Raw genomic sequence first — 20,706 nt, 5'->3', positions numbered from 1 at the left:
ATCATCATTAATGCATCGCGCCGTCGCATCAGCAGGAAGTTGTGCCGAGCAACAATGAGATGCAGGAAATAAATTACAAGCGTTGGCTGGCTGGCTGGCGGTGTTCCCGCGGCTGCGAGGCGGAGGTGTGCGTCGAGTCTGCAGTTTTCCAGCTCGTCTTCAGGATATTTACACTTAAGAAAAAAATAAATAATAATAATAATAATCTGCCAGTTTTGCAGTGACTCATGTCGACATGTGGGGCGGTTTGCGGTTTTCCTGCACTTTCGGAGCATGCGAGGTCGCCGTCTGTTATGCATGTATGCATACCGCGCGGCTGGTGGTTTGCCTATTATTTGTGCGCGTGGGCCGCGTCCCGTGTCGGCGGCACAACGACGCCATTGTGGCCGAGCAATCTTGGAAATGCCGAACCCAGATCTGCCGGCTCCGTCTCGCCACAGTCTTAATATTTTTAGTCGCTTCCTTTCTCTTCGTGTGTCGTCTCCCTCTCCCGACTTTTGGGGTCCGTGATTATAAATTACAAGGGCCCCGCTGGAGACGCTGAAATCACAAATTCAAACAGCGGCGGCATTGCTTTTAGAAGCTGAAACGGCGAGCGTAGGGGAAGGCAAAGTCTCTAACGGGAATCAAGAGAGAGAAAGTGTGCAATAAATTCAATTCCATATTGTGTTTGCTGTGCGATACGTCTCTTGTTGACTGCAGAGAGTGTCTCTTCCTAATTTGTGTGATCGTCTAAGCGGCGAGGAAGTCTCCTCTCTGCATGCTGAGGCGGTTCTCTATTTGTCTCCTCTGCTCGTAGTGTGAATGAGGCGTTTTTTTTTTTTTTTTTATCATCTGAAAAATGTTTGGTTTAACTGAGCGTGTACATGCGTCTCTGATGTTTACTGAGGAGGAGGGAGGAGGTGGAAGGAGGAGGAGGGCGGCTGGCACGCATCACACGCCTGCAGGGCATCTCGGCGCAGCGGCCTCCATCCCCGCCGAGGTTCAAGCAGCCGTGGCGTTAGTTCACGTCAAGTTACCCGCTCAGACCTGGACCCTCAGGGGTAGCGTGGGAGCTGGGCAGGCGGGCGGGCGGGCGGGCAGGTGGGGGGTTGACCTACCTGCTCTTGCCGGCTTTTACTTCAGCCGCCTCTCTCCACGTGTTCAGACGTGACCGGAGGCGCTCGAGGTCGTGGAGAGGGAAGTAAAAAAAAAAACTGATCTCTGCTGCTGTGGCAGATGAGAGTCGAGCTGAAAGGGTGCTGACGCCGTCCCCGCTGTGTTCCTCTTTATAGTTTTTAGGAAGTGTCCCCTAAAGCAGGTTTATGGATTGCCTCCAGCTGCAGAGAAAAAAAAAAAAGAGGGCATCTATAAAAAAAAAAATGCCAGGTTTCACCTTTCCCTGTCCTTTTGTGTCCCCTCTCTCTCTCTCTCTCTCTTCCCCCCACCCCCTGCTCTCCCATATAAGCTATCTGTCTTGCTCACAATACCCCTTTCTCCACCCCTAGAACAATGCGTTTGTTCTCCTCCACCTCCTCTCCATCCCTCCTTCCATTTGTTTGCTGCTCCCTGTGACATCTCTGCCATGCCAGGCCGGGAGGGAGGGACAGACCCGGCCATTGTCCCCGGGCCCGGACCCACGGAATATCAATAGTGTTTTTCTTGAGCGGGAGCGCCGAGCGTTGGCCAGTAACCTTTCGGATTTGATGATGTCAGGCCCCCTCGTTTTTTTTTTTTTGGGCCCTTTATACGATTTCCCTCGTCCTCCCGTTCTCCGCTCAGACACGGCCCTCTACACCAGAGACAGAGCTGGATTGTGCGCGCCGGGTGACTCACCGGGACACTTCATCGGCTCGGTTGAACCAGTACAAGTTGCGTTTGACTCCGCGGGCCAGACAGCAAAATAAATTGTTTGTATTACTTTACGAGCGCGGCACACTTTCTAGATCTGACTCTCCGTGACAAATCGCTGTTGCAAAAAAAATAAATAAATAAATAAAACCGTCCGACACAGCTGTGGTTAGATTAGGTTAGATTTAGGCTCAGAAACAGATTTGAGGAGGATTAGAGGTAGAAAGTTGGGGTTTAAATAAGCACTTGTTTAAAAGGAAACTACTGTTTTTTACAACCTGGACCTTATTTCTGGCATAAAATACGATCGTTTACTCAACGATAAAACTTTCGTGCAATTTGTAGTCGTTCAGGAGATATTTAGATCCGCGTATATCCATATAGTGGAAGTGAATGGGGCACCGAAACGCAGCCTCTAAATAACGCATTATCTGCTGCAAAACTTGTTCATTTCACCAATATTTTGTTATCCTACGCTAGTGCTAGAAGTGTTTTTTTGCCAGTTGAATGCTTTTACATGTAGTGCCCTAGTGTCCTAATGGGTAAGACACTGGCCTCCTTAACCAGGGATTGTGGGTCAGAGTCCCATCTGCGGTGCTTGTTAGCAGCGGAAGCCCATAAACCAGAGACCGTTGGATCGGAACCATCCTCTGTTTGTTTTAATCTGAAGCTATGGCAGTAAATCCAGAGGAGCTGTAGCCCCCACACTCAATTCAGTCCTGACTGGCAGATGATAAAGATAATCTGACGCTTTATAGTCATGACTACCATCGCCAGGAGCATTATGTTTTCAGGTTGTACGTAGGTACGCACGCTCAGCCCATTGTTGTGAACGGATATCTCAGGAATGCCTTGACTGAGTTTCTTCTGGTGCAAACATTCACTCAAGAATAACACGACTACAGTTGTTCATCTTTAAAAGGACCAAATGACATAAAGTTGAATCTGTCAGCATAATATTCTACAAAAACACCTCCATAAAATTCCTTTAAGTCTCCAGTACATGTAGAGCCACTTATTAGTATGTGCACCCCTCTGAATCTTCTAGATTTCTGCATAAAAATGACTCAAACCTTCAGCAGATTTGCACACAAGTCATAAGAGTAAACAAAGAGAACCCAATCAAACAAATGAAACCGAGATATTATACTTTTACATTTGCTTATTCATTCAACATTAGCCAATATTACATATCTGTGAGGTGCAAAAGCAAGCGCAGCTCTAGGACTAAAAGTCATTTCAAGTTCAAATTAAAGTCCATCCGTTCAGAAGTGTTTCCAATAAGTGTAATGAGACTTGGGTGTCATTCCACAGGAGTGGCTGACCAACTGAAGATCCAACAGCAAAATGCGTAATAGTCTGAGAGGTCACAAAGGAACTTCAAAGCAACTAAACGCCTCTCTCACACTGACTAATGTTGATGTTCATGAATCCACCGTCAGGAGAACACAGAACACTATGCAGAAGACTATTGGGAAAATGTTTCGTAGGCAGATCAGTTCAAAAGTAAAATTATTTGGTTTAAATAAGAATAAGAGAATAAGTGGTGGTAATGTCCTTGTTTGAGCCTGTTTTGCTGCATGAGGTCGGCTTGTCATGACTGATGGACCAATGAATTCTGAACTGAACACCGGCAAATTCTAAAAGAAAATGTTGGGACATCTGTCCATGAGCTGAAACTGAAGATTAACTGGGTCATGCAGTAAGATAAAGACCTCATGCACACAAGCTGTTGAATGGTTAAAGAAGAACAAAATGAATGTTTTGGAACAGCCAAGTAAAAGTCCTGACCTTAATCCAGTAGAAATGTTGTGGAAGGACCTGAAGCAAGCAGTTCATGTGAGGAAACCCACCAACATCTCAGAACTGAAGTGGTTCTGTTCTGAGGAATGAGCTAAAATTCCTCCAAGATGATGTAGACGACAGATCAGCACAAGGAGGTCACAGCAGATACTGAAAACCAGGGTTCACTTACTTTTGCCATACATACACCAATCAAGCGTAACATTATGACCAATGACATTGACCATCTTGTGACAATTCAGTGTTCTGCTGGGAAACTTTTAGACCTGGCATTCATTGGTGTGGATGTTACTTAGACATGTAGCACCCACCGAGACCAGACCAGACTGATCAAGAGGCCCCTCCCCTCATTTCATAGGACCCAAAGGCTCCCCACTACCAACATTGTGTTGCCAGACACCAGAGGACACCATCAGATGGTCCATGTCCATTCTCTGATGAGTCACAACTGTTTTTGGAGGCACAAGGGAGACCTACACAATATTAGGACATAATGTTATGTCTGATTGGTGTATGTACAAATGATAAATGTTCTTGATGAAAATAAATCCACAAGTCTCTTTGTCTACTCTTTACATGACATTTTCATGCAGAAATGCGGGAAATTCTCAGAGGCTCAAATACTTTTTAAACGACACCATATAAAGCGTAACTTGACCGGTTGGCTGAGTGATTCCAGTTATAGTCAGCGGGCTGTTAACCTGCGTCCCATTAGGGAAACCTAATGCTATATTACTGCTGTATTTATCTTGAACCGTGCCTTCTAGCCTTAACTTTTGACAGTTTTCTGGTCAATTGCTCGCCACGGATCGTTTGCCTTGTTTGGTTATGGAAATGCTTCGCTTGATTATTCAACCCCTGCAGCAAAACTGTGAGCCAATCTATTCGCTTATGAGGCCCCCCCTTTATATGTGATGGGTTTCTGATGGCGGCACTTGTTGTCCGCCCCCCTCCCACCACCACCACCACCACCACCACTTCTCTTTGGCCCACACTGAGAGGCTTGTGCTTAAGGGGGTAAGATTGCGGACGCACTCCATTGGATCATTGTTGACGGTCATTAGTCTTATGACCTTCTTATGAACCAGCCTCTGTGGTGTGAATCTCCTCTGTCTCTCTTTGTCTTTTGCCTTCTTGGCCGTCGAGAACCCTCCAGCGGTCCCATCTCAGAGGCCCTCCACGATAAAAAAAAAAAAAAAAAAAAGACATTCCCCCTCTGCACGTCTGCCAGCCTGCCTTGTAATCAGCGCTGCACTCAGCTGTGACAAACATACTCAACACTGCAGAAAAATTAGGCATGGATAGAGTTGACAAGAGCCCCCCCCCCCCCCCCCCCCCCGAACCTCCACAGCACCGAAAGCTTTTCCCAGACTGTGATTATCCCTGGTCTTTTCAAAGTGTGTTTTTTTTTTTCATCCCATTGGACATAAATCTGTGTCAGGGGAAATTACACAATCAAAAGCAAAAACATGCTCTGTAAATTTCTACGGGTGTCTAATGACGTGCCCCCGACAAACGCAAACTGAGGCCACTGTCTCAACCCGTGAAAACGGGCTTGATGAGTTACACGGGCGGACGGCGGAGGCGGCTTCATTCAAGCCCGGGGTACTTTGCGTATTCAGTCATCTCTAATAACACCAATTGATATGAAGCCTCGTCCACCTCAATATCGCTAAAGTGCAGCCGAGGACTCATGTATAATTTCACAAAAAATTCTAAATGGCTCTACAGATCGAGTTATTCGCTGCCTGTTTCTCGCCGGTGTACCTCTCTCTCCCCTGTTCTCCCCTCCTCTCTCTGTATAATTTAGCAGCAGATAAGCTCTCCCTCTCCTACATTAGCGCACTACATCACTGCCAGCTAAAGGAATTGGGGGCCCTTCGCTCTATATGTGATACAGTTCCCCGCTTGCCAAGTTCAGCCGCTCCCACCATCACTTGGTGCTGACGAGTTTGGACGCCTGCCACGTTCGGCACCTGCCAGACTCATAAAGAATCCCCCTGTTTCTCCGGGGGCCCGAAGGCAGGATCTGCCATAATTGTTAAGGATGTCGCGATTTAGACATTCAAGCCAAAGCTTAGACAGTTGACGGCCGCCAACAAGTTGGCAGATGGCGCGTTTTGTTCGGCTGATCCGTCAGCAGGGGTATTCGAGGTGTTAAGATGAATGAGTGGTCGCATTTTGTCACGAGTGGCAAAGAATTTATCCCAGCGCTCTGAAACGTAGGCAAAAGTCGATCTGATGCTTAATGCTTTTCCCCGGCGCCTCGGCCAAGAGCTTCCGCGAGAAGAGCTTGATTCCTGCGCCCAGAAAAATTTGGGCGCTCAATAAAACAACAAAGCGAAGTGGACGTCCCCTGCCCGGCGCCTCCTCTCCTCGCTTTCATCATATCGCCGAGAGAGAGAGAGGCAGGAGGAGTCAAATCATGATTGATATGATTCAAACCTAAGTGTATCTGTCTTGTGTGTTTGCTGAGGCAAGAGGAGAGCTGCAGACCATTAATTTGTGCATGTGTTCACTATTGCAATGCCAGCGGCTAAATTAATGCATATTTATGGCGTGTGACAAAATGATGGAATAAGGCCTCCAGAAATGAAGCTTTCGCAGAAATTCCACTCCGGCTTGTCGCTTCATTCAAACCTCTTTTTTCTCATTTTCTCACCGTGCGTCTGTGTCGGCTGCTGTCTGAGCCCTCTGTGCATCTGCGCTCACATCAACCCGTCTATATATAGCAGCGTCTCTTCTCCCACTCTCTCGGTTTGCGTCTCTCTCGCTGGGGAAAAAAAGCGAGGAGTGGGCCGCCGCAGTCTGAATGCACAGTTTTGTCCGAGCGAGGCCCGGGGAGAGGAAGAAAGCGCCATTGACAGCGGCCGGGGGGGGGGGGGGGCAAACACCAGTCGGCCCCTGTCCCCCTCTCTCTCCATTGTCTCAGAGTGCTAGGCGTCAGCAAACGGCAGGAATCTGGAGAGAGGGAGGACGGCGAGAAAAGAGTCGGGGCTTTGTTCGGGGCCGCTGGCCTTGGACCGAGGTGAAAGTGCACCGAGAGGAGAGAGGGGTGAGACAAGGGGAGAGGGCGCCGGGACGGGCTGACCTCCTCCCCTCACTGTAAACTGTTCGCCATGTGATGCTCAGGCATGAGCAGTGATCGCATACAGAGAGCCTGCAGATGGCCATGATTCCCTGTCACAGTGTGTTAATTAGCATTCCCTCTCAACTCGGTCACGTCATAGCGAGAGTTTAATCTAACACGTTGCACTCATCATCGCGGTGTAATGCCGCAGTAGTTTGCAGATCCAACCCCAAGTTGCCCACTCTAAACCAAATTAGCTCACCTGCTACCGTACAGGCACAGGTGCGCCTCGCCTCCCGGTTTCTCCCACTTCAAAACGGATAATCTGCGTTAATGTGTTTCAGTGAGGAGAACGGACTGGGGGGGGGGAGGGGAGGGGGGTGTGGGGATGGAGAGGGGTGTGAGTAGAGGAGGAATGGGCCGGACCGGGCCCAGGGTGAGGGGTGTGGTTGGGTATAAACCACGGGACAGTGGGTCTCCTGTTGTTGTCCCGTTTTTGAAAGCTGGCATCTTCTCTTTTTCCTTTGCTTCTCCTCCTTCCACTCGCGCTGACTCCAGAAAGGGACTTTCTTCCTTGACAGACTCCTGTCAGGTCCGCCGGTTACAAGTCTTTCGGGAGCTTCTGCAGAAGCCAGAAACCATGCTGACGTTTTTGGCGCTGGCGTCGGTCGTCCTCCTGGGAATAGGTAACGACACGAATCTTCTTCTGACTCTGATTCCGTTTTGACGAGTTCTCTGAATTTTAAAAGTGAAGCTGTAGAAACCGTCTTTGCGCTGATGTGAAGGTTAAAGGTTAAACGAGTACGCGATAAAGAGGGGGTTTCATTATTTTATTCTTCTTTATGCTGAATGAACTCGTAGACAGTTAACAAATTAATCCCAGCGACCCTCTGTACTTGATTAACTCCAAAGCAAAAGCATTTGAATTGACATTTCCCGTATTGATTTCGTATAAAAGGCCGCTGGTACACCTGTTTCTTTCTCCATTGCAGTAAAGTAAATGGCCCGGCACTGTCCATCTGTGCTGCTCTCAATAAAGCAGGTGTCTTCAAGCTTGCAAAGCTAAAGAGCACTAATATTATGACTTTTAAACCGAGGGTTGGCAGAGATTTTTTTTCCCCACTCTCCAGCAGATTTCTGGTTTCATCTCTCTCCTCCCTCCTGTCAGATATTTGTAGAATTTTAATTAAATATGTCAAGTGTGATTTCATCGAGCTTCTACGCTTGGGGGTTGGGGGCTCGGCTATCGCTGCAAAGATGTTTGCAGGGGAAAAGCTGTGAACTTTGAATCTCGGGGCGTTGCAAGAGGAGGCGAGCGCCGGGGACGAGCACTTTTACGTGCATTAGTGTTGACAGAGCTGTGAGAATCCCGTGACCCGGGTTCACATGTGTAATTGGACCACACAGGAACAATATGGTTGAGTGGCGGGCGCGTGCGGCTCCCAGCAGGGGCTTCGGTAGTTGCCCGAGATGCTGGAGTGCATTTCTTTTTTTTTCTTTTTTTTTTCTCGAAAGGAAGTAAAATATTGATTCTGCAGCCGAAAACCAAATGAACATCGATCATTAAATATTATCCGAGTGTAAACTGTGCACGTAATTAGGCCAACGTGATCCGTATTAATTTTTTGCTCCCCTTTGACTTGTTAGAGGCCAATATTCGGGGGGGGATAATCCAAATATTTACAGAGTGCACGTCTGAATCGATGGCAGGTTCGGCGCCGGTAAATGTGCAGTTTATCGGTGTGTGTCGGGACGCACGGCTTAAGGAGATTTAGCTTATAGATCTCAGGGAGACCACTGAATGTGGTTACAGTAAGGGATTTCAGGATGTTTCTAGTGAGGAGCGGTGCATTTTGTTATAGCCAGAAACCATGAGCAGTATCCTGAGTAGTTTGTTGTGCATGAATGTGTCTTACACCTGGTTTGTGTCCCCCCCCTCCAGTGCCTGAGCAGTCCCAGGCCATAGTGATTTACACCGGCTGGGAGCGCCATGCCCTGGTGGGCTCCGACATCCGGCTGTCCTGTTCCTTCTTCTCCTGGCGCTGGACCTCGGAGGACGTCACCTTCTCCTGGACGTACAGGCCCGACGGCTCCCGGGACAGCATCTCCGTAATATGCAAATCCACAAATCAGGGGTCGGGTGCTGGGGAATTAACCAAACTTCAGCTTTAGTCGCTTTCCGAGCCGAGCACTCCTCGATAAAACTATCAAAGTTGTTCGGCATCTTCAAGCTGTTTTGATTCCCTCTTATCAGCGCTGCTTCAGTTAAACAGCTGCGATAAACTCTATGTACACGACGCGAGGCTGCGCGGAAGCAAATGACAAAGATAGCGGGTCGTTGTTAAAAAGCCTCCCCTACCTCTTCTCTTCTTCCTCTCCTTCCCGGTATTTGCCTGAAATACTTTCCTCTGTAGTTTAATCCCACTTGAAGTTAACCTTTGGTCACGCTCAAGAAGCCACTAATAAATATTTAAGAGGCGAATACAAACAGGTCTGTTGCCCCCCAACAGAAATCTGGCCTTGGCAACAATGAGCGCCGTCTTCTGCCAAAAAGGCTGTTTTGTTTTCTCCCTCGCGACTAAAAGCCACGGAGAGGAAGAAAGACTCGGAGTCAGACGAAGAGGAGGAGGAGGAGGGAGGGTGGGGAGGGCTGGCTATCTGATGCCAAGTGGAATGATTTCTGGACAGAGGAGTATTTGACGCTGAAAAATCACGTCAACAGTTTGGACGCATCTCAAGATCAAGTCAAACGCTCCGAGCGCTTAAGAAACAAATACGGGACTGTGTGGACATCTTTCATACTCTAATAACTCTCGAAACTTTCCCTCCTAATCTCCCTCCTGCTCTTTAATTCCACTCTCTCTGCCCTTATCGTCCTTCCATCTCTCTAATCTCTCTATCTACCCCTCCTGACTGTGCCTCCCTCCGTCCACCTCCCTTAATCTCCTCCTCTCCAGCCCTGGCGTCTTTGTCCCTCCCCTCCTCTCTCATTACGTCCTCCCCTCACCTCCTTCGCCTTCATTCCGTCTCCCGCAGTGCCCCTCACTTTGAAACTAGATTTTTCTTTTTTTTTTTTTTTACCCCACACTTATCTTCTGTCGCTCATTTCTATCCCCCGCCTGAGCGGATTTACAGTTTCATACCGGTCTATCAGCTTTCACGGTGCATTTGTCCTTCCAAAAAAATAAAAAATAAACCCGCTGCATTTGATTTCCGACATGTTCACATCACGTGAAAGGAGCTGGGTAATTGATAAGAAAGCAGCTCGCAGCGATTGAAAGCCTTCAAATATTCGTTTATAGACGCGAGAGGGAACGCCGACAACACATTTGACCTTGATCTCGTGGAGTCTGGGGCATCACCTCGAGGCGTACCCCCCCCCCTCGGTTCATTTAAGCTCCCCGCAAAAATCAATAAGCGTCGCGTTTAAAAAGAAATCAGCTCCTGGTGTTGGCACTTTTATTGGCTGTCACCGTTTCAGAAGTCGTCTGTTTGACACGAGTGAGAAACGGCGATTTTATTCAACTTCTTTCTGCGCCTTGCTTTCAAAAACGCGCCCGAAATGCCAGAAATTTACTGGAAAATTCACGGAAAAACAAAACTGTTCGGGTAATTACGTGTCCGTGTCAGTTTACAGCTTTCTTCCGACGCCAGGAAAATGTCCACAACGTCCGTCTTTGCAGGTTTAGATCTGGAACCAGATTACGAATATGACCAGATGTTGATATTCGGCAGGTTTCAGTACAAGGTGCACTAAAAAAAAAGTACAGAGCCCATCCCTGGCACCGACACCTGCTCGGCCAAGCTGGCTGGCGTAGCTGCTTCAGGTGGAAGGAGTCAGATAATGAGTCAGAAACAAGATTATGAATATGACCAGATGCTGATATTAGACAGGTTTCGGTGCAAGGTGCACTAAAAAAAGTGTTGAGGTCTGACACCCGGCTCTGCTCGTTGATCGATAAATTATTCAATTCAATTCAATACAATTTTATTTATATAGCGTCAATAACAATACAAATCGTCTCAAGACGCTTTACAAAAACCCGGCCTGAAACCTTTATAAATAAAACTTTAACAGAAACAAACAACAAATTTGCTTTGGATGCTGCTGCTGCTAAACTACTACAATAGCAGTTACTCCTGAGGGTAAAGCTGGATTTATGCTTCTGCATAAGATCTACGGCATATATGGTGTGCACTTACCCAGAAATATAACTACACAGACACATGATTGGTTCAAAATCCTTGTCAAAGTCTCAGTTTACAGAAAAACACAAAACAGTTCTCCCTTCTTCTGCTTCCAACAAACCATCATTCAAAAATTTTGTGTCTCAAACTCCAACTCCAGCTGCTCAGTTTCAGTTGCCCCATGTTTGAAGTGCCAATGCCATAATTACACAATATAAGTATAAATTAACAGCTTAGACTCCAGCTGCATACACCAATCAGCCACAACATTAAAACCACTGACAGGAGAAGTGAATAACATTGACCACCTTGTGGCAATTCAATGTTCGACTGGGAAACTGTTGGACCTGGCATTCATTCATTGGTGTGGATGTTACTTAGACATGTAGCACCCACCTAGACCAGACCAGACACCCCCCCCCCACCCCCCCCCCCCCCCCACCCCATAGCAATGACACTCCTTGATGGCAGCAGCCATCCCCAGCAGGATGCAGCCTCAAAAACACTTTAGGAACAACAAAAAAAAACACAAAGAACAGCACAAGGTGTTGACCTGGCCTCCCAAAATCACTAGATCCCAAACTGATCAAGTATCTGTGGGATGATAGGACCCAGACCCCCCCCCCCCCCCACACACACACACACACACTAACAACATTCAGACACCCTCACAAGGCCCATGTCCACTCTCTGATGAGTCACAACTGCTTTGGAGGCACAAGGGAGGCCGACACAATATTAGGTCATAATGTTATGGCTGATCGGTGTATATCCGTACATCTGAAGCAGAAACGGTTCAACGTCCTCTCTGTCCTTCCCAGATCTTCCACTACACCGGCGGTGTAGCCTACCTAGACAACAAGGGCCCGTTCAGGGACAGACTGGAGTTCGTGGGGAACCCAGGGCGCCGCGACGGCTCCATCCTGATCAAAAACCTGGACTTCAGCGACAACGGCACCTTCACCTGCGACGCCAAGAACCCCCCTGACATAGTGGGCCGGCCCTCCAGCGTCCGCCTGCTGGTGTTTGAGAAAGGTGAGATGGAAGGGGGTCACCATGACGCTCGTGAGTCTAACGTCCCGCGTTGTCTTGCATCTGTGTGTGTGTGCTCATTAGCTTTCCACGGAGCCCATATGGCATGTTTTGGTGAATTATTTTTTTTTTCCTTCTCTCTCTCATCACAAGCCAACTGTTCTCAGTTGTCGCTATAATCGTTCCAAACTCCCAAATTAATCTCAATTTCTGCTGTGCATCACACTGAAAGCGAGTCCCGCGTTCAGACCAGTTGTCACGCCGCCTCATTTGGAATTCCTCGCACCTCCTGCTAAATGAAATCAATTACAATTTTATCTCTTTCTCTATTTGAGATTGCTATCGCCCCACCCTCCCTCCCTCCCTCCCTCTCCGCCCCCTCCTCAATTCTTCCCTCACCCTCCCTCTGGTCCTCCTCTTCCGCCGTCTCCCACTTTCCCTCCGTGACTGTCGCCGTTACTCTGCCTTATCTCTCCATCTCTTCATCTCCTTCTCTACCTTTAAAGTGCTCGTATCCTTCATCTTTCACTCAACCTTTATTACACCTTTCGCTTTACTTTTCTGCTCTTCTTTCATCTCCTGTTTCGCTCCCACATCCATCTCCTCCTCCTTATTATTCTTCTCTCTTCCTTTTACCGTCTCTTTTCACCTTTTCCTCGCCTGCCACGTGCTTTCCCACTCCTTCTTCTTTTGTCCTTTCATATCCTGTCTGCGTCGCTCTCCCCTAACCTCTAATCTTCTTCTTTCTCCTCCGCCCGCAGTGCCCATCCAGGCTGGCGTGATCACAGGGGCCATCATCGGGGTGGTGCTGGGCCTCCTGGTGCTCATCGTGGTCATCTACTACCTGATGAGATTCCTGGTGGCGCGCCGCGTCTTCAGCCTCAGTGTCAGGTCAGTGCCCGGCCTTTTGCCGGCGGCTCTGTGCCAGTCGGGTCTCTGCCAGGGGCTGGAGCTGAAGCCGGAGCCCATCCCTGGCACCGAGACCTGCGTGGCCAAGCTGGCGTAGCTGACAGCGCCCTCATTTGTTTAGGTCAAATTTAGATCTAAAGTTAGTCAGGTGGAAGGAGTCAGGATAATGATATCTCATTTATATTTAATACAAACCGAGCTGCACGGGATCCAAAGCGGGATGAGTAAAAGGGGTGAAGCGAAGGCTTTCTGAACGGATGCGCCGCTAGATCACGGCGATGGTGGATCCATCATCTTATACCTTTTCCGGTCTTATAAGATCTGAACACATCCAGCACCCCGGGGGGCTTTTTTGAGACAGGGCCAGTAGATTAAGTTGATGTTCTCTTTATGATAGCTGCCAGGCAATGCTGCCCTGTGACCACTGGAGGGAGAGATAGATTCGACATCCTGACATTGTCTTTCTTTTGTCCCCTCCAGCAAACATGGCAAGAAAAAGAAAGAGGGATCACAGCAGAGACAGGCAAGTTCCCTCCTCTCCTTCCTCCACACTCCCTCTTCTTCTCCATCCCCCCCCTCCTCCTCCTCCTCCTCTTCGTCCTCTTCTTCTTCTTCTGCCTCCTTTCCTCACACACTCCATCACTCCATGTGCACAACCGGCCGACGACGCTGTGATATTCAGCCACTAATAGTAAGTCCTCTTTGGAGAGATTACAACAGCGCTCGGTGTTTTGTTTGGGTGCGTGGGCATATCTATTCGGTTTTCCACGCATCCCAACATGACAGTGCATAACGACACAGTTTGGTAATCGCATTCCCCCGACGCCGGGGCCGAGCAGCTCCAGCGTGCCTTCACACACGGCCGAACAACACGTCATTCAGCTGTTCAAATTGCTTTGAAAATTTTGAAACAAGCTCTGCCTCTCTCTCCCTCTCGTGGCCTTCACCCCTCGTTCTGCTCCCTCGCAAAGAGAGGGTGGGGGCAAACCGGTAAACAGTAAACAGCCACGGGGCAAAAAGAATCAAACCAGCGACTGTGAAATGGCTCCGTCCAGGTTACGGGGCGCTAATGCTGTTGCTGCACTGAATGGGACTGTGATTTGCTCGCAGTGGGGGGAAATGGATGGAAGCTGCTGATTTTGCTCGCTGGGAGTCAAATGAAAATCATTGGGCCTATTATGGCCTGCGCTGTTATCAGTGGTTTTCTTACGCTGCGGCACGCCGAGGATTTGGAGCATTTTTTTTCTCCCCCGCCTCCTCCCACCCACCCTCCCTCCCATCCATTCCTCATGGGAGTGCGATAGCCTCAAGTGGTGGATTAATCAGACATTTTGGTGCCTTGTATTCTTTTGTGAATACAAGGCACCGGGGCAAGTTCTGTTTGATTACTCTGTGGTAATGTGGGGGCTGCTGGATGGTTGCGGGGGTGCATTGTAATCGACTGTACGCCTCGGCTGTGCGCTTGATGATAGAAGAGTTCTCCCTCCCTCAATCAAACCTCTGCTTTGACATGAGAGACACGTAAAGGCCGGAGATGAAAGGAGTCAACATGACAGCGAGTCATTTAGCTGCAGGAAGAGGCTAACCCTCCCCGCGATTGGGCCCTTCGCGCCCCCCGTGGCGTAAACCTACAGGGGTGACACCCCTGGCGAGGGCCAGCACTTCCTCCCACCTCAAACAAGTGCACTCGCTCTCATCTCCCCGGAGCCCCTCTTCCTGCCTCTGTCTTCTCCTTTCCTTTCTACCGTCGTATGATTGTCAGGTTATTCTTGAGCTGCAGTCAGTTGCTCTCAAGTGCCTGCGGCGGGTGACAGTGCATATATGAATAAATAACTCGCCGCCAAGAGGACACTGAAATATTTGACAACGTTGTCATTTACAGTTACTCTCCTGCAAGTCTCTGCTCGGAAGTAGAAGAAAAATATACGGCAACAAAAAAAAAAAAACAGCAGCTCCTCAGTCTTTTGAAATTTATTTATTTCCTCCATCTGAGCTCACTCCTCTGTTTCTCGCAGCTACGCCGCACGCACGCATGCGACCCGTGGGATCATACAGAGCGCTCATAAGTGGTTGTTTGATTAAATAGCCCTTATTAGGAGCCTCTGCTGACGCCGCACAAATTTGGTATCAGCCCTCGCTGCCGTCTCCGTTGCTTTCCGTTTGCTGGCCTTGCACTACAAATCTCCAAAAGGCTGTGGGCTGAGGAAGTGGATGAGGGAGGGAGGGAGGGAGGGAGGGAGTTAGTAAGAAAGACAGAGATGGGGAGAGAGAGAGAGACAAAGGAGCCCTGTGGTGTGTGCTACTCCCCATTAGGTGGAGTTGTGGAGGAGGACTTTTACCCCCGCAGCCTCACACATGAGGAAGCCGGCGGGACTGAACACACATACACGCGAACGGCGTACTGGAATGATAATTGAGTGCACTCGGTATCGATCTGAGCTCTCACACACACACACACACACACACACACACACAACCCACCCGTTCTTCTTTCCATCCCCCAACTGCCTCCCCCTCACTTCCCTCCTCCTACTCTCTCTCTCTCTTACTCAGATTCCTTTTATCCAATCCCCCTGTCTCTCTCTCGCCATCTCTCTCTTCACTCCCATCCTCCTCTTCTCCTTCCTCTCAACCTCCCGTCTTTCCACGCCTTCGACTTCCGGGCAGGACTTCCATTTTTTTTCCTTCCTCTCCATCACCACCACCTCCACCCCTCGCCTCACTCCCCCCTCCCTCCCCAGTTTCTTCTCCTCCTCTCCCCTCCTCAGGTATTCTGGGTTCTGCTCAGCTTTCGGTTCCGGACAGAAAATCACTACCTCTCGCTCTTCATCTACCTCTCAATCTCCCTCCTCACCTGTCACCTTCTCTTTTTAGCATGCAGCAGGGGACGCAGTCACTTACCTATCTACCTCGCCACCGCCGCCGCCGCCGGTCCCTCCTGTTTTTCACCACTGTACCCACACTTCCTTTTGAAGTGTGTGCGGCTCCCCCCCCCCCCCCCACCCCGTTACATTAAGTAGTCTGGAGTGCGCTCTGGAAGCAGGCCCGTCGTTAGCGTGGGAGCCCTGCAAAACAATGCAGCACAAACTTGAGCCTGTCGTGGGATGCATAATCGTAAACAATGCAATGATGTATGAGAGAATGTAAGTATGATCGAAGGTAATGACACCGGATGGCCCGCGCAGCCTCCCCCCACCACCCCACCCCCCACTCTGACTGCTGCTGTCTGCGTTGTGTGCTGCTTTTGCAGAGTGCATAATTAAAGATGATAAATTTCCTAATGCAATCAGTGGGGCATTATTAGTGGAAGCTTCAGTGGGTAGAAACAGCCTCCAGTGTGCTTTCTACCGTCGACTAACCTGATGTATTAGAGCAGAAGTATTTTCAGTTCCCTGCAACACCACACAGCAGTGTGATGGCCTGCGGTTCACCACGTGGAGGAGTATTAAAAATGCACGGCGTTGCGAGAAGCATTACGTACGAGCGAGGTTTCATTATGTTCCGTCGGAGTATTATCGGCCACTCGCGATACTTTTCGATAGGTTAACTCGCAGGTTAATGCGCTGGAATGCAGCTATTGTAAAGTTAAGTGCGGCCTTGACCTGATCTCCACTCGGGCCGGTCCGTCCTGATGGATTTGTGCTCGAGTAAAGCCTCACTTCACTTCCTTGTTCCTCTTGCCCTCTCTTCCTTTTATAGATTTCTGCTTCTTCGTCTTCTTCTCGGAGATGTGTTTAGACAATGCACAGGCAATACATGGAATGAATGGGAGTGAATGGCGAGGAAGTTGAATGAATATTTGGAGCTGATGTTGACCTTTTTTTTGATGAATATTGCAAAGCTAGCTAAGTAGGTCTGCCCCCGACCACAGCTGCAGCAAGATAGTCTAAAATATGTGTTACACTGCACACATATATATTTAATTTAACTCTACTGCATATTCTACAACTAAGTATGCAGTGATTTATACATCTGCAGACGTGTAGATTTAAAATATTCAATCCCAAATTCGGTTGAAAGTTTTGAATATGTTCTTATAGTCAACAAAGCTATGCATTTCAAGAATTTGTGCACAAAAACACAAGAGAAAGTAGTTTTGAATGATTTAAAAGCATTTTAAATGTACTTTAAGGACTCGTTTTGTTGCAGGTTCTAACTACACACCGAAATCTAGTCACTTAATTTATGCAGAATGATTTAAAATGAAAGAACAGTTTCTGTTTCAGCCAAACTAATTGTAATATTTGTTGGCAAATTCAAGTTATTAAGTTATTATAAAAATCAAAGACAGAAGCTGAATAATGTTTTAAAACCCAGTTTGAGAGTGTGTTTGTGCGTGTTTGTGTGTGTGTGTTATTGATCATTTTTCACTCAGTTGTCACAGGTGTTTGGAGCCCACCTGCCACTGTGCCCCATCCTAACGCATGATTACCTGTTTTGTCACCCCCTTACAGCTCTGGACACCGCCCCCCCTCACTTGCTACCCTCTCCCCTAAAAGGACTGCCTCACTACCTCCTCTCCCTCCTCTCTCTCTGTATGTCTGACTCTCTCCTCCTCCTCCTCCTCCTCCTCCTCCTAAATGTGTTTTTCTCTCCTCTTCACACAGCTCTCCACCAGTCCTGCTCAACCCCATCTCCATCTTCTCACCTCTTAACACACCTACCTTACCCCCTCTCCCTCCGTCTTACCCTGTCTCTCTCTTTCCCTCACGCTCCTTTCCTCCTGAAGTGACTCCTCTCCTCCCCTGTTCTCCCCCCGACCCCCTGTCCCTGCTCCCCCACAGGGCCCCGCGCCTCCCGCCGACCCCTCCAAGGTGAAGGCGGCCGCCTCGGAAAAGAAGAAGCAGGAGTCTCGCAAGGAAAAGAAATAGGATACGGGGAGGGGCTGGGGCGGGCTAGCCGGCCGGCTGCTCCAGCCCGTGCGCCAGGCGATGGCGAAGGCCCAGCCCAAGCAGCAGCAGCAGCAGCAGCAGCAGCAGCAACAACAACAACAGCAGCGAACCATAGTCAGAAAGACAGAGAGGGAGGGGGGAGGAGGGGATGAGGGCCCGGGCCGGGTTCTGATGACCATCGAGCTGGAGCTGACCCGAAGAAACGGGGAGGAGGGGCCCGGCGGTGAGAGAGGGACGGGGAGGTCCACGCCGCTTGGCCTCCTCTCCCGCCTCGCCAATCAGCTTACCTTCAAATAACAGAAACGACGGGAGGGGAGATGAAGGGGAAGGGGAAGGGGAAGGGGGAGGGAGTGGCGTTGAGGGTAAGAGAGTGGGAAGTCTACAAACCTACTTCTACGTCCACAACAACCCGAGTGCCCGAACAAATGAGTCACATCATATCCGCTCTCGGCCCAGATCTAAGATGCCGTGATAACGTCTTCCACCAGCCGCCGTCCCGAGTACCTTTGTCAGGTCATAAGATATGCCATTTGAAGCGAGACCTTGAGACAGCCGGGTTTGATAACAAAATCTAAAAAAGCTGCTCCCCGGGTTTTTTTTTTGCCTTTCTGGTTCCTTTTCGTCGTGATCCTATCCACCGCCGGAAAAGCTTTCTCCAAGTGCGTCCGATACGCATCACGGATCCCCAGCTGCGGGGACAAGCCAATTTACTTTTCTTTTCCTTTTTTTTTTTTTCAGAGGCGAGGTGTCAAACTCCAGCTCTCTCCCCCCTCACACTCATCTTCACTCTCCTCTCCTCTCCTGTCCCATTCCCTCCTCCGTTCACTGTGAATTTTCCTGACTTTCTTGTTAATTTAAATTACAGAAGTGGTTTATATGCTAACTGCTCTATCCTGTTTCTCTTCCTCTCTCGCCTCCCTTTCCCTCTTCTCTTCCTCCTGTAGATAAAGGTCTGACTTCTCCATGACTGCCTCCACTCCTCTAGTCTGCTCCCTCCTTTTCTGCCCAGCCTGATGCAACCCCCATTATTTCCCATTATCTCTACTCTTTCAAGACAGCACTGGCTGTAAGAATAGTCCCACTATATCAGCGGCAACAGCGTCAAATAATTTTTACAACGCCTCATCGGAGACCGTGTATGCGCTCATTGGGCAAACTGTAAAACTGTTTAAGGCCTAACTACGCACATAACTTCCTTAAGAGGAACCTGAAAGACATCCCTCTGTGTTTAGAGCCCCCTGAATCTTCCCCCCCCCCCCCCCGCCCTTAATGTTTACGACCCAATCGCTGAGCGGAGCCGTGAGTGCACTCTGGACTTCTGATAGAGGAAAAAGAGGGACCGAGAGGGAGAGGAGCGCGATAGTGGGAGAGAAATATGATTCCTGCTCTCAGCCGGCGCAGATAGAGGTTCAAGCCCTCGAGCTCGGGGTGATTCAATCCTCTCACATTTGAGCTAATGGAGGTTGTCGCCGTGTCCCTGCCCAGGCTAAAGGGGGCTATTTCTGGCCCCCTGTAAGAGCGTGCGGGCTTACTGTAACAGCTGCACATTTTTTTCCCCCCAGCCGTCAGGGGAGGAGGGAGAAAGAGAAAGAGTGGGGTGGAGGATGATGGCGGCGGTTTGCGGTGCTGTTTGCGCCCCCGAGTGCACGAGGCCGTCCGCCGCTGACTCGACGGCCGGCGACCGACGACCTGGAATGACGTCACGGCCCGCGAGGGGGCTGGCGGAAGGGCTTACCAGGAAGAGGTGCAGCCTCTGTGCTCCAAGAGTTATTTTAGGTCCAGTTAATCCGCTTGCACGTTTCTCCTCGGCAACCCAGGGCTAATTATTTTAGAGCGTGCTGGTAACAAGATATCTCTCTCCACATCTCCCTCCCTGCCTCCTCCGCCGTCCTCGCTCTTCTGTTCTTCTCTCTTCATCTCTTCTCTCATCCTGGGAATCATCTCCTCCAATTCGAACCCCCTCCCCATTTCGGTTCTCTCTGTCCTCACGTCTTTTGGCTTCCTTTATCTCTTCCTCTTCCTGACGTTTAGTGACTCTGCACGGCATTATCCCCCCCCACCCCAGAACAGGCCCATACACAATCCACTCCACTCTTTAAGCCTCTCCTTATCAGACTGCCAGGCCTACAGCTCAATGCTCAGCCCCTCTCTCTTCTGTCCTTCCTCCTCTTCCTCCTTCTTCTCTTTCTCAAACTCGGTGACGGACATCGCTCTCTCCCCTCCCTCCCGTGTTTGCCAACGATCGACGAACGCCCTCTCGCTTTGCCCTTCAAATGCCACCCCCCACCCCCCACCACAGCCCCGCCGCCCCGAGACTTGTCCCCTTGCCAGGCCGCCTTCCCTCCTCAAACTTTCTGCTGGTTCGAATACCAAAACTCTCTCCTCTGCCCCCAACCGGCAGGGGAAAGAAACACGTGGGCAGAAATCTCCGCCTTTAGTCCTCTCTGAAGACGCCAAACAGAAACTTATAATCTAGCTAGCAAAATCCGTGTTTTATGTATACGTGTGTGTAGTTAAAGAGTGTTAAAAGCAAGAAGAAAAAAAATAAAAGTCACCCTAAGTAAAGCAAAAATAATGTTTTCTGAGGCATTTTCCCTTTACATGTGTACAAGGAAACACATGGAGAACATGTTTATCGAGGCAGGGAAGAAATGTAATTGTATTCTATGGAATATGCCATTATATTTCTAACCTTGTGTGTTATGGAGGGTGCTGTGTGGTTTTATTCCGAGACGAAGGAAAACCGAGGTGCGGGGTAAAGATGAGGAGCGGATAGGGGTTCGGTTAGCCTTAGATTCAGATAGGATACGGCTGGGGAGAGAGGAAAAAAAAACAGAACAGGGAAGGAAGGTGGTCGCAGTGGGAGAAAGCGCTGGAGGAAGAGACTTATCTAGCGTGTTAAGCCCAGCCAAAAATCCATATGTATCACTACAGATAGAGCCGTCTCTTCCCCGAGAGCTTTCTTTTAAAGGTGCTCCTTCC

General features: G+C 49.3%; 1 protein-coding gene across 1 annotated transcript; it reads left to right on the top strand.

The window, feature by feature from the left end:
- Positions 1-7,298: 7,298 nt before the first annotated feature.
- mpz (myelin protein zero) lies at positions 7,299-17,752 on the top strand. The gene is made up of 6 exons (XM_084545699.1): positions 7,299-7,389; positions 8,646-8,812; positions 11,713-11,926; positions 12,685-12,814; positions 13,313-13,355; positions 17,617-17,752. The coding sequence occupies exons 1-6, from the start codon at positions 7,344-7,346 to the stop codon at positions 17,701-17,703; spliced, it is 687 nt and encodes a 228-aa protein (XP_084401825.1). The 5' UTR covers positions 7,299-7,343; the 3' UTR covers positions 17,704-17,752.
- The last annotated feature ends 2,954 nt before the right edge of the window (positions 17,753-20,706 follow it).

Source organism: Chelon labrosus (genome assembly GCF_963514085.1).
Source record: "Chelon labrosus genome assembly, chromosome: 6".
NCBI lineage: Eukaryota > Metazoa > Chordata > Actinopteri > Mugiliformes > Mugilidae > Chelon > Chelon labrosus.
Note: the sequence above shows the minus strand (reverse complement) of the source record. Positions and strands in the feature narration are given on the sequence as shown.